This window comes from Sapajus apella, unplaced genomic scaffold (genome assembly GCF_009761245.1).
Source record: "Sapajus apella isolate SASKATOON/1434 unplaced genomic scaffold, GSC_monkey_1.0 scaffold18, whole genome shotgun sequence".
Lineage (NCBI taxonomy): Eukaryota > Metazoa > Chordata > Mammalia > Primates > Cebidae > Sapajus > Sapajus apella.
The window spans coordinates 4,488,477-4,503,802 of NW_022436958.1; the positions used below are offsets into that span (position 1 = coordinate 4,488,477).

At 31.7% G+C, this 15,326-nt stretch overlaps 1 protein-coding gene across 2 annotated transcripts in view; it reads right to left on the reverse strand.

Moving 5' to 3' along the window:
• The window catches only part of LRP1B (LDL receptor related protein 1B), a 1,894,725-nt gene that overhangs the window by 117,586 nt on the left and 1,761,813 nt on the right, over window positions 1–15,326 (reverse strand). For both annotated transcript variants that reach the window (XM_032286208.1, XM_032286207.1), the window contains exons 73-77: window positions 14,741–14,866; window positions 13,906–14,043; window positions 12,221–12,355; window positions 8,862–8,981; window positions 6,696–6,937 (exon numbers count right to left, since the gene is read on the reverse strand). In XM_032286208.1, coding sequence (XP_032142099.1) covers window positions 6,696–6,937; window positions 8,862–8,981; window positions 12,221–12,355; window positions 13,906–14,043; window positions 14,741–14,866 — 761 coding nt within the window. The remainder of the gene's footprint in view (window positions 1–6,695; window positions 6,938–8,861; window positions 8,982–12,220; window positions 12,356–13,905; window positions 14,044–14,740; window positions 14,867–15,326) is intronic.

Consider the following 15,326-nt stretch of genomic DNA (forward strand, 5'->3'; position numbering starts at 1 on the left):
TACTACTAAACTAAGTCAAAAGAATGATATTTGGCTCAAACCTAGGTGCTTTCAGGAAAGCTAATATAAGATAGCCAACTCTTGGACATAACTTGAAGGTGTATTAAACAAGACTGCCTGATTTATAAATTATGACAGAAGAAAAGGAATCATCAACAACTAATGACTCCAAAATCTTTATTTTAAACTTGTGGAAAATAGAGTTGTCATTAAATGAGATTATAGAAGTGGATTTGGGGGATACTATGTGAAGTTTATTTAGGGGCATGCTAGTATCTAGATTTTTCATAGATTAAAAAGAAAAGTGAAGTAAGCAGTTGGGCAGGAGATGATACCAATTATTTTAGCATGTTAAACCATGAAACTACGTGAGCTCAGTAAGGAAGTAAGGAAAGAGAGGAGAGGACTAAGGTCTGAGACTGGGGTATTCTATTATGAAGAGGAATGAAGAAAAGGGGCAAGCAAAAGAGAATGAATGGGTGAGGTATAAAAAAGAAATTTTAAAACACCAATAAAATAATAACCACATTGATGATTCACCTTAGAATCATTTCGTGTTATAGGCTTATTATTACATTAATAGGACAGGATTTTAAAAAGTATCTACTGAAAGCTTGGCTGGAGAGGCTGATATTGTGGTGAAGGGTTTCTCAATTCCACTGCTGTCAACATTTTTCTCAGGATACTTCCTTAGTTGGGGGACTATTGTATCCATTGCAGTGTGTTAAGCAGCATTTCTGGCCCTACCCACTTGATGCCAGCAGTACTCTCCTGGTTGTAACATTCAGAAATATCTCCAGATGTTTCCAAAGGAGTAGGAGTTCACACCTACATGTTCTCTCTGATGTCTGCCTCTTCCATCTCTTCCATGTACCCGAAACTTCTAAGGTCCCTAATTAACCTCTGCCACCAAATTTATTGAACAATTCTTTGTCCTCATGCACTTGATCTCTTAGAAGTACACTACAATTATAACCCCAATCTCTTTCTCAAAATACTCTCCTCTCTGTTTTTGTAATTTTTTATCTTCTTATTTTCCCTTAATGCATTGGCTACTCCTTGTTATCATTTTAATTTTGCTTGACAGCTTGGTTCCAGTCCTTCTTTTCTTCCTCTCTACTCTTGCCAGTAATCTAATCTGGATTCATGGTTTTATATATCTCCTCTATTCTGCTATTCTTTAATGTGTATCTGTAGCCCAGAAATATAAGATCTAGCCTTGAATACACCATTGAGTACTTGATATCCTACTTGGATCTTTTAAAGCAATCACAGACTTAACATGATTAACACTAAACCCACAGTTTACCTTTAACAGTATCCACATTTGTGTAATCCAAAAATTTAGTTATCAGCCTAGAGTCTTTTCACAACTCCATATTTATCTATGTGCAAAACTTTCTGGTTCGACATCTGTCTAGCACTTTGTATTTCCTTTGAGACTACAATAATGCAACTTATCATCATCTCTAACTTGGAGCACAATAGCCTCCAAGGTGATCTTCTTCCTTGTCTTTTTCTCTTCACCTAAGCCATTCTCTACATAAAAGAATTGTTGCCATATCTATCTATCTGTCTATTTATCTATCATCTATCTATCTATCTATATCTATCTATCTATTCTATCATGCATCTATCTAATTTATCTATACATTAATACAAAAACATTACTTCTTTCTCATCTTTTAGGTCTCAGCTCAAACCTCTCTTCAAACTAGTATGCCCCAAAATGAACTCAAAATATTCCCAGATCTGCTTCTGTAATCTCATTTAATGACTACTCTATTTTCCACAGGCTTAATATAAAAATCTTCAAGTCATTGTTATGACAGAAGGACAGGAATCAACAATGAACATATATATATATATATATATATATATACACATATATGTGTGTGTATACATGTGTATATATGTGTGTGTGTGTATATATATATGATTCATGTCCCCTCATGACTCATATGTATGTATACAACAACATTACCTCTTTCTCATCTTTTAGGTCTCAGCTCAAATCTCCTCTCTTCAAATTGGCCTTTGCTCATCTTATCTTGGGACCTGAAATATCTGAATTTTTCTTTCATAGTTCATTATTTAATTACTTCAATACATTTTTAAAAATTGGCATTTTCTGTATTGATTTATTTATGAGTTTAAAGCAGGCTTTAAATTAGCTTTATGTATGAATTTTGGCTGGTTCCCATTAAAATGATGCATTTTGATTAATAATTTCTTCAGCATTGTTAATTGTACACTCATATAATTATCATTAGTACATTTTAATGGGTAAACATTATTTAATTAAGGAACTTAAAATCCATTATAGCAAAGTGTCAAATTTCTATCTCTTTGCCTGTTTAGCAAAATTTTGACTAGGTCATAACTGATACAGAATTATTTACTTGAGTCAATATGTATTATTGAGTGCCTATCTTGTGCAATTAACAACAATAATACCACTAAATGGTAATGACGTAATAATCTGATAGTTTTAGATTTTTTCCACGTAATCATAATAAATGATTGTAGTTGTTGACTGGTTTAAATGAACTCAGATGACTATCAATTTTTACCAGTACCCAAATGTTCTAAAACAAGACTTTAAAGTGTTTGCCAAAATTTTTGTAAACACACACTCACACACTTACTTGTGAGTGCATATGCACACCTATGCACTTTTGTATGTGTGTGTGTTTGATATACACAGATCCATATGTTGGATATGAGGTTTATAACTAGTGAAAACTGTCAAGAATAACTTAAATAGATATTTTGCTAAAAGCTTTCCAGGAAAACAAAATGGCCCAATCAACTTTTTGAGAGAAATATATGATTATTAACTAGTAAAATAATAAGCATGTCTATCTTGAACATTCTATTTACAAAAATGAGAATATACCAAAAAATGATATCTCATATTTACTTTTCAAATTCAAATAGATCAGATAAATCTGAACATTTGTTTTGCTTAGGAATATTTAGGTTTTTGGTAGTAAAAATTTAATCTGTACTTTTAAAGTTATTTGCATTTTCCAAATATTAACCTACTTTATAGTGCTTCCCCTCATATATTATTCTGTATAGCATCTCATACTAAAACTGATAGATTGCTTAAAAGCAGGTACAATTGTTGCATATTGTTGCTTTTATACTCTGTTCTGAGTACTGGATTTAAAATTAGGAAGTCTCATTATGCCTTATGTATAGATTAAATCATGTCACTCTTTTAAGTTTTAAATTATCTATTTTCTTAAAGGAAAAAAAATCCATTATTTTTGTCGAAGGGATTAGAAAATTGTAAGTATTTCTAATTATAAACAACTTAGTCTGCATTTGAAGTTTTAATTTGTAATAATTATCAGTGTTCTAACCATTTTCATAGATTATACAAAAATATTCCCATCACAATTTCCACAAAAATGAAACAGGATCATGTGGAAAATTATCTTTTTTTTGGAATGGACTTCGGTTAACATTTAGTTTCCTGAATAATATTCTTCCAGTTTTTGAGGCAACAGGTTTTCTACTCTTTATGGAAATGGAACTATTAGAACACTTTCTGTATCTGAGAGTATGCTTTTAAAATACCCTGCTATCACATGGCTAAATTCCTCCATTTGATTCACTGATAATGGAGTTACAACTAATGTATTCATAGCTTGATTTGTGTATTTTTCTCTCCCTTGTCTATTGATTCAGAGACGGAAATCAATGTGCCATAATAAGCCTAGGGAAAAATCCAGAGTTTTATTTTTCAAGGGATGGGGAAGTCTCAATCAGTATTATTTAATATTTGTGTCAAAACTTAGAAGATGAATTAGATTGCATGCTCATTAAACTAAGGGATGACTAGCCTGTTACTCTTAGAAGAACAAGTATTTACATGGCAGAGTAATTCATAAGAAAGAAAATCAATTATTAATACATAAGACAGATTTCAGAGGAATAAACACAAATTGTCCAGATAATAATTGGATAGATATATAATATGCCATATATCTTCTGGAAATCAAATATATTTATTATCTCAAAGGGGTTGTAGAAATTGTGTACTTCGATATTATAGTTGTTTTCAGATGAGTAAGCTGAGACTCAGAGGTGTGATATTTCTTTGAAGTTAATTGCTCTACAATTCACATTATTCATTAAGGTGGTAATAATAGATTTAGTCTGTCTTTATAATATTGAAATATCAGGAATACAAAAAGATTCAAAAGCAAAGTTAAATAGTTGCATTTATCAGTGTAGTCCTAAAGTATTTTTAAAAATAATGTATTGGTTAGAATTGTTATGAAATTTGGCTTATAGTGGTAAAACTCATGGCTCAGAGGTTCCAAACTTATAATTACAGCATTTAGTTAGTTATGATGGGCTCCTTAGTGGAGAATGCACTCCTACTGTTACCCATTTTTCTTCTTTGTGAATGCTGTTAGTCATGGCAGATTTAAACAGAGAGATGTAAACAGAAGCAACACACAGGAAGTCTGGATGATATAACACAAGTTATCACTATTATTAAAAGAGTAAATAAAGTTTTATATCCTATTCAAATAAGTCTAATCAATAGCTTTGTCACTGAATATGAAAGATTCTATAACACATTAATAAAGTTCAATAAAATATGTAAAAATAAACACATATAAATAAATAATATTCGAATAAAATACATAAATATATTTGTGTGTATAAGAATAAAAACCTAGTTATCAAACATTAACTGAATTTAGCTTCTAATCTACAATAAATTTTGTGAGTTCTGTTCACTAGAACAGTGGTCCCCAGTCTTTCTGGCACCAGGGACCAGTTTGAAAGAAAACAATTTTTCTATGAATGATGTGAGTGGGGGGATTAGATTCTCATAAGGAGTGCTGCAATCTAGATTCGTCGCATGCGCAGTTCACAATAGGGTTTGCACTCTTATGAAAATTGAAGGCCCCCACTGATCTGACAGGGGGCAGAGCTCAGATGGTAATGCTCCCTTACTAACTAACTGCTCACCTTCTTCTGTGATGACAGGTTCCTAGCAGGCCACAGACTGATACTAGTCTGTGCCCTAGGGGTTGGAGACCCCTGAACTAAAGGACGACCAATTTCCCCAAAGCACAAAACTAAGTAAAATCAAATGCCTTTCTCTGAAAAATTATGTCAAAATTAAATATGTATATATGTTTAGCAATCATAAAATGCAGATATGTAAAAAATGCAAATAATTTTAATGTGATAATATGAAGCACAGAACATTTTTCTAATTATCATTATTAATGTCAACACCATCAACAGTATCATTCTACTGTTAATAGCAAGCATCTAAATAATACTTCCTATGTACCCAGAAAGTTAAACACTAGTATATAAAATACAGATAACTAATGTATGTTATTAGTTACATATAATTATATACAATTAATTTTAGTATATAGTTAACATACTAATATGTAAATTGAATCCTAGAAGTGTACCAAGAAGTGAAGAGGCCAGTAAACAACAGGGTTCAAACTCGGCCAGTAATCATAATCACTCCAAATAATCATCTCTTTGACAGTACATAGTCTTTATTAATTCATTAACAACTGATGCCATGTTGCCATAGAAGCAGTGTTTTCAACAAGCAGATTTTTGTTTTAGAGCCAAAGAAAGTTAATAGTAGCTATTGTGTTTGAGGGAATAGGAATTGAACAATTCTGATTTGCATAGATTTTTACTCATAGGTTTCATCTAATTTAATCCAAACCTGAATTTGAAAACTAAAATAGCTTATTTTAAAACCAGCATATAGTCATCTCCTGCTGATAAAATTAAACTATGTTCCAGATTTGCATCAAATAGATTTATGTAGTTCAAGTCTTTATGGTAGATGCTAGTAGAAGAAGTAGTGAAGATATCTAGATAGGAATATCTGAATTCTTGTAAATACAAAGCTTCAATTACATCCTGCTGGGACAGCACTTGACTTTTTGGTTGTATAGGAATAAGTCAAGCCCTATAAAAATAAGTATTTATCTGTCATTTTCCTTTCAGGTTACTTAAAATCATAGAACACACAATAACTTGACATGTCCTAAAACAAAAAGGGATAATCTACAACCATAAATAAACACATGTTTCAATTTATTTTTCTCAAAAATAATAACCACTATTATCAACATGTCCATCATACACAAGTACACAATATTTCTCTTTTCTGGATATTTCCTGAAATATAGTTATCAGGAGTCAGAAGAAATAGTTACACTATTGAATTGATGCCCTACCCTAGAGTAGAAGTATATTTCTGATAATGTAAGAAGAGAAACAATTTTCCCTGCATTACACTACTTTCTAATTTCAAAATAAAATGATGTTACCCAATCTCATCTAATGATAAAAAAGTTTATGTTCATAATAATTGTAAAGCATCTTTTCATATAAAATGAAAAGATGTTCTGGAGATGTTAGGTAACATTTATTAGCATTCTACATTATATACAAGTCAAATACATTAAAGCGAAAACATAAAATCATGCAATTAAAATAAATCATGTACAGCTATGAGAACAAAGGAGTAGAGAAATACTTTATATCTATATATGGAGGATATTGAGGGAATAATTGAATATATTAATTAGTTACTATGATTAGATATTATAATAAATTTTGTTTAAAAAGTAGGTAGTGGAAAGGTATGGACGTTCAAATATACAATGGTGTTTACTTACAATCAAGCCACTGTTTGCTTGCCTTTTTTCTCTGCCATGGATCGTTTTGTAGAAAATTCCGCCTGGATTAAACTGAGTACTCCAAATAATCATATCTCTTTGATAATATACATCCATCCCTGTTATTCTTGAATTATGTTCAATATGAGAAATTTGTTGATGATCGCCACTGTAGTTGAATGGATATATAAAACCCAGGATATCAGTGTCATTAGCAATGTAGAGAACTTGATCTTCAGAGCCTGGAGATTATTATAATAAAATACAAAAATAAAGTAAATTTCAACTAATGTTAAAAGCAATGATTGTACTTTTAATATCTTGAACTTTTATTCTTAATACAGTTTTTCCTCAAAAATCAACCAACTTTATATTATCTTTTAGTCTTCATGACTTATGATTTCTGATAACTACTTATATAAATATTTACAATAATTATTGATACAGGATTTTTAGTGTAAACCTTTCTTTATGGCTAGAAGTTAGGTATATACAGATGTCCTTTCTCTGAAGAGAGATTATTATTTGATAAATCACAATACACTAGCTTATAATGTGTTGATAGTAAATATCCAGGTGCTATGTTGTATACTCATTAAGCTTCAAAAGTTTCTGAGTACTTAAATTATGCACCTGAGAGATCATTACTTTAGGCTAAGAAATAAAAATTAAGATACAAAGAATCTTCCTCTAACTGTATTTGTATATTTTAAATGCTTATTAACTTTTAGCATAAAAAGATATCAGTATTTATTACATTAAAATTCTATAATCTCTAAATTATCTGGAATCCTGCTAAGTGGAACATTCTACCTTAAATTTTTGATATCTACAATAGAATACTAATGTCAGCTTTATACTAACAAGAAAAACCCTAAGGCAAATTCTTAAAATATCAATTAAAATATTAATGAAGCCCTAAAGAGAAGATTGATTGCATATATAGTTCTGCAAATAAACAATAATAATAATAATAATATCCCATGAGGTGGCTTTCAGCTCTGTAACATTAATAGCTTTCACTTAGGGAATGATTATTATGTTTCAGACACCACGTTAAGCCTGTCACAGTTTATCTCTACTTCTTACAACTATGGAAAGCAGGTATTAGTATCCACATTTCATAAATGAAGAACTGGAGCTCAGACACTTTAGTGAATTCCTTGAGGTCACACAGTCTGAAAGGTGCTGTGCTGGGATTTAAATCCAAGTATATCTAATGTTACAGCCCACAGGTGATCCATTACATCATCCTGTTTTCTTCGTGTAATAACAATCTTATTATAATAATAATGTCCGATCATACCTTGTAGCTAATAATATTGAAGTTGCAATATTATTTAGCAAAAATATATGAATATTAAAATCTATACCTACAGTTTCAAACCCTAGTTTATCATGTAATCTTTTTGTTTTCCTTTTTCTTTTTTAGAGATGGAGTCTTGCTCTGTCACCCAGGCTGAAGTGCAGTGGCACAATCTCAGCTCACTACAACCTCCGCCTCCTACGTTCAAGCAATTCTCCTGACCCTAGGCGCACATCACCACGCATGGCTAATTTTTGTATTTTCAGTAGAGATGGGATTTCACCATATTGGTCAGGCTGGTCGTGAACTCCAAACCTCATTATCTGCCTACCTCGGCCTCCCAAAGTGCTGAAATTACAGGCAAGAACCACCACAGCTGGCCTATCATTTAATCTTTTTAAAAAATAATATTGACAAGTAGGAATTCTAAATTTGTAAGCAAGATCTTAAAACCTTTAAAACCCTTACTCAAAATTCCATTTTCCTTATAATGCTAATGTTTAACCTTTTATTTTTATCCCAGGGTTATAATTATTTCTCATATTCCCTTAGAGCAGACCATCAAGAGAGATACTTTACATTCTATCACACTGGCTTTTAAACTTTTACCCCTTCTGAAAAATTGTTTTGAACACATGTCATTTTAATAGTAACCATGTATTTCATAGTCATTTCCATAAATTAGCAAAGATTAAATTCATTAATAATAACTAACCAACTGGCCAAATTAATCATAATTAGAAATGTTTTCATTTTATCAGAAATGAAGCCATTGCTGAAATGAAATTTAAAACAGCTTTCTCCATAAGATGTTTATAACAAAATTGTAACAGCATTTGCAGCAATGGTTATAACCTTACCTTTCGCTACGCAGGTGTTATTTCTTTCTTGAAAATTCTGGTCACACACACATTTATATGATCCTTCCACGTTTATACATTGATGGGAACATGTGCCAAACACCAAACATTCATTAAGGTCTAGAAAAGAAAAGCTCAAAATAGCATCATCATACCCCAATTTGCATTCCTATTCTTTCCACTTTTGAAAAAAGTCAAAATTATTTCTCTTTGTTTACCTTATTACTATTTTTATTGCCCTTTTACATCTTTAATTTGTAACTTGTGTGTCATAGTTTTTGGGGGTATAATCATTATTCATAAAATTTGTCAACACTGCTTTTATTAATTGACCTAAAATATTGAAACATTCATATCAAGCTTCACCAGGGCTTTCTTTTTCAAAATTTATTTATTTATTTATTTTTACCTTTCAAGTTCAAGGATAGAAGTGCAGATTTGCTACCTAGATCAATTGGTGCGATGGGGGTTTGTTGTACAGATTTCCATTCATGCAAATGGACCAGTCTTGAGGCTTCCTTGTAACCTGTTTCTGATTACCTGTCTCCATGTCTTTGTACATGTCATGGGCTATTCCTTCATCTTATAATGCCCTTGCTCACCTTTCCATACAGAATTTCTACTCATCTTTCAAGATCCACCTGAAACAAAGCCTTCACTGGTCTCCAACAGTATATGGAAGTGATGAGTTATCCTTAGTTTCTCCAGTCTTTGCTCTCCTGGTGTTTCTCTCTGACACTGTTGCCTATATTTCAGGAATGTGGTTACATATTCATATCTTCTATTTGAATTTCAGTCCTTTGAGGACATAAATTATGTTACCTTCCTTTTTTATTACCACATGTCGCATGATAACTAGCAGAGAACAAAGATTTGGGTGTATCTCTTAACACACTTCTGTACTCATATTTAGGAAGCTATTATGCAACAAGAAGGGCTGTATTGAGGCTATGTGAATTAAACAAGCAAGCAAAAAACGGCATGCCTATACATGAATAAATACCTTTATATCACTAGCATGAATACATAAATCACAGGCAGTATTCTGTAGCTTGGCACATGACTAATTTTAAGGGTTTATGAAGAGCCAGGATTGAGGCCAGGTGATTCTGGGGAATTATCTAATCTTCCTCTCTTTTGTGTTTAACTAGCATATTCCCTCTGCCCCATTTTATCACTTATAGTCTCCCTAATCACCTAATAAATCTGTAAGATAAATCCTTCCCTTGAATTCGAGAACTTAAGAATCAACACAGTAAGAATAACTTTTTTTCATAGCACACAACATGTTCTAAGGGCTTGGTGGTAGAGACACTTGTCAATAACAATGTCAAGGCTTAAACTCGGGTTTTCTGATTTTGTTGACTTCACTGTGATACTTTGCCCAAGAACACATAAGCATTTTCAGGACAAGACATTGGCATTTGATTGAAATATAGAGTAAAGAGATACAGCAAAGTGTATTGAGTTGTTTTTAGTAAATATTTTACAGGAATGAAGTAGAATGGATCTTGTCAGTACTTAATTATTACAAGTACAACAAATATTTCTGATGTGTTTAGCACCTGTAACTTTGAACAGGCAGTTATTTGCCACTGTGGCTTTCCTTTGGTACAGAATCCAAGTAAGCCAAAATCTGCATGATTTGATAAAATCTCAACTTTCTCACTTGTCACCATACTGGCCTGGACCATCATTTTCTCCTTATCTCTAGAAGGCCTGGATCATGAGCTTCTGAAGAGGAAGGAGGAATTCCACATGTGCCCAGTACCCAAAACAGTACCTGGTACTCAGTAACTGTTAATCCCCTTCTGCTTTTCTTTCACCATCTCCCTTTACTTTTTTCTCTTTAGATATACTAATTGAAGTGTTTGGGCTTTAACATCAAATAGAAATTTCTTCTGCATTTTTTTTTCAGATACATAAGTGAAGGGCACAAAGAAATTTAAATTTTTAGATTGTAGAATCCAAATTGTCTTATCCTCCTTTGACACTGAGATAGAACTATTTTTCTTAATATCAAAACTTTATTAAATATAGGTGGACATTTTATTAGAGTTCAAATGTTACTTGTTTGTCCTACAAACTAATATAAAAAGTGGATTCATAGCAATTTAAAATAACGAATACAGTGTGCAGATTATATTTGTTGTGGAATATAATGAAAAATTAAGAAAATTTTAAGAATATAATTTCTAAATTTAGTACATATATACAGGAAACACCCCCAATCACAAATAAACATTAGAAAATAAATGTTATTGAAATTAAAATCTTGAAAGAATTGTATGTGTGTGTGCTTATATGTAATTGATAGAACGTGCCTGGGAAAAAGAAATATCGTACTTGGAAAGACAATTCATTTTTTAACTAAAACACAGAAAATGTAAGTCGTCAGCTTTCAGTCTCATGGTAACAGAAAAACCAAATGTCATGAATAATCTAAAGATGCATATAACTCAAAATGTATACAAACATGGCCTGACTACACTTTTTCCCCTTTTGGGTGAGTAGTATCAATTCATTTAAATAATTCCATTTTAATTAGCACAAAGTAAAATCATTTTTCTTAACCCAAAAATATCATAAAGAGACATAACAAAAGCAAGCTGGTAGGTAAAAGCATTTTAGGACTTGAATTTAGCCTGGATAAGCCAGACTTACTTATTTTAGGTTTGGCTCTACTTGCAATAATATGAATATGAATACAAATAGCAGTTGTATTGGTGAAACTTGCAGAAAGTGCATATGGGTCTGAATTTCATGGCTCTATAGTTAGAACACTGATGTATATTGTATTTACTTACTTAGTATAAGATTTTGGCTATCCTACATATTCAATTTTTAAGTGATCTCAAGTAAGTTGACAGATTTATGTAGATTCTGACTGAATTTTTAAAGATACATTATGATGTATTTAAAACATGGTTTTAGGACAAAAACTCCTAAGTCTCTAAATGTGAATCACCTATTTCAGTAATGCAAATGTCACCCTCAAGAGAAATGGGTCATCATAAACATATTTTTTCATGAAGCAAGACTAATTCTCCAATACTCCCTGAACCAGCAATTTTGTTATTTGCATTTCAAAACAGTATTGTAGCAATAGAATTGAAATTTCCTGCAGGCCTGAATTCGCTATAGAAACGGCTTTGTAGCTTCTGTGGTGGTTAGCTTAGCTGCACAAACAAACAAGCTCGTGACCCGAGAGACTTTCACTCTCTTAAGTGAATTGGTATCCCTAGATACACACCATTTTGATGAAAATCAATCTCCTGTGATCTCACAATTTAGAAGTCTTGGGAGTCTTTTCATAACCCAAAGATTTACGAGCAAGCTGTTGAGGAAATGTACTCTACCTTCACATTTTCTGTTTTTCATGTTTCTCTGAAATCCAAGCTTACAGCGACAGAAAACAGATGTTTTTATTTGATTACAATATGCATCATCTCCACATGGATTCACATTATCTTCACAGGTATAATCAGTAGGAGCTGGGATTTAAAAATATGATCAAAACTAATATGATTCTAATTCCTGAAGCGGGAGTTTACTTTTTGAAAATATTTGAAATGATATTTATTATTCCATAGATGACTCATTTTGAATGTATAAGGTTACAGTCTTCTCTCCATGTAAGCCCCCATTTCTTATAAATGTATGGAAGTATAAAGAGTGAACTCATTTACATTAAATATGGTTCAGACCAAGCTGCTAACAGCTGATATTTAGAGTTGCTGTTAAGCTATAATAATTCCAAAAAATAAGTCGGGAGTCAATGATTCTAATGACAGGCTATCTTTATTATAGTACCATATACAAGTACTACTTCCTTCTCTGAGAACCAAAGCATTTCCTATAAGCTACCTAGAAATTTAGGCGTTTATTGCTAACCTAAACTTAATATTCGTAAACTCAATCAAGGGCACTGCTAAATTACTTAAGGAAGTTGGCTAAATCAGCCATTAAAATTTCATTTTCTATAGTGGACATATATATGAAGAGTAACATTTGAATGTGTAATGTGCTCATAATGGTTGGTCATAAGCTACAACATTCTAGGACAGACAAAAAGTTACCTGTAATTTCCACTACAGCAATTGCAATTTTATTACTTTAGCTCTCAGTCAGGAAAACATTTTAGAAGGCCTTCTCTTTTAAATAAATGAGAAGGACATTATTATAGGGATAACATTATGTTATCTCTAAGTTACTCAAACAAATCAAATTTTTGAGAAATTTAGAAATTTAATTATTATAATTATCACCATTATTTGTCTCCACTGGTTTGAATATCTTGCAATTAGTCAAAATAAGCCAGGAGAATGATACCATGGTTTAGATACATGTGGCTATATCCCTGGTGCGGACTGTGTCATCCCTCAGTGAGGAACAATTTAGATGCATAAATGAAAAAAAAAAAAAAGAAAAGATCCAAAAGTAGGAAATATTGTGTGACTTTTGTATGGAGACTGAATTTAGGATCATAAATTTAACTATTTTTCTTCAATAGAAAAAATCAAATGTCAAGCATTAGTTAAACACAAAATTATTGGCGATCAAGGTCTAGTAAATCAAGTAGCCTGGCACTCTAACAACAAAAAAAAAAATCACATCTTGCGTAAGAATAACTCGGCAACAGATTAAAACCTTTTTAACCAATGAATAAATTAAGATCTTTACCATCATTCAACCAAATATTAGTTTATAAAATTTTAAAAAACACTAAATTTATATTTTATAAGATATAGATTAACTTGCTGATGCCAATTTCTATATCTGAAAATTGATTTCTCAGCTTCTGCTTTAATAAGGGTGCTCATTCATTACAAAATCAACTCATTCATTACAAAAGTCCACTTCAAACTTTCTGAAATTAATTTAAGTAGTATTCTAAGGTTGTTTTGGCAAAGGTTTTTTTAAAAAGGGCATCAGTCAAGCATATTTTGAACAGTAATATTTTCATCCAGAAAATTGGAGTCATGTACAAGCAGAAATTAGATTTGTGTATCCCAGTACTTTGCTTAACAGAAAACAAACTCACCTATTCTGCATCCTTGCTCATCTGAACCATCTCCGCAGTCATCAAGTCTATCACACTGGAGATCCATAGGGATGCATTTTTTATTACTACAAGCAAACTCATCCTTTTTACAAGGCCTTGCTTTATATGTAAGCTTACCTACAGAGTTGTTTAAAAACTGGTTAGTGTTTCACAGAATCAAAACACACTTATTGAGCATGTAACATTCCCAAAATTGTACTAACTGCTATGACAAAGATGAGTTTACAATCTTTAACTTGACGCTCTCAAGGCCAAATTTTTAAACATTCTGAAATGTTTGGACTTTAGAAAAGTGAGAAAGTATTTTCTTCAAGTAAGTAACATGATTTCTACAGAAAATTTAAAAAAATATTTATCCTAAATGGAATTTTTTTAAAGGGTAACAAGGCCAAGCTTTTCCTCCAAGTGATTTTGCTACATACAAGTCTTTTGCTACATATCCAAGTCTTTTGCATGAAAAGTTTTTTGAAATTCAGAATTTGAAAAAAGGAACTGCGTATACAAACAATCAATATAAGCTCCCTTTCTTCAAATAATTAACCCTTTAAAGAAGGAATATTTTTAAATCTCTATGCTGTTTCTCCAAGATTAATATTTTCTGAAATAAAATAGTGGGAACTATGGATAAAGGTGCACAGCTACAATGTAAATGAAATGCTGGTGGAATATTTTTATACCTTGTCAGAAGATCAAATTCTGAAAATAATTCCCTCAGACATCCACATAAAAGATATATTTTAAATAATGTCTCTGCCCCATGTCATCAGAGAACCTTGTAGCTATCACTGAATTATTTCATATTAAGCAGATTTACCACTACAGTGATCTTCATCTGAGTTGTCCCCACAATCATCAATCCCATCGCACATTTGCTCAGACTGTAGGCATATTCTGTTATTTCTGCATCTGTGAGGTCTTGTGGGTGGACAAAGAAATTTGACTGAAGGAAAAAAAGAAAAAACAGAGAAGCTCCTTCGGGTACACTGATTTATGAAGAACAACCTTCCTTTTTACTTTTTTTTCTTTTCAAATCCATAAGCTACATTTCCTAAATATCTTTTTTTGTTGTTGTTGTGAAAATTGTCTACTAGTAGCTACCAGAAAAATATGTGATAATCTAGTTATTTATATTAAATACAGAAAAATGTGCACAGCTGAGGATCTTAAAGGAAATAAGAAAGAGCCAAGCTTTATGGCCTCATTTCCAGATGCTTTATCTTAGCTGACTTCACTTGGTGTATTAAATTAATTTATGCCTACAATTATGCAATATGGCAGGACACTTAGCTATCTCAAAGAGTAATTTCACACAGCACAGAGCTGAAGCAAGCATATGTTACAGGCCCAAAATTGAAAATAGGTCATTCAGTGAAAACAAACAAAAATCTCAACAATATTAT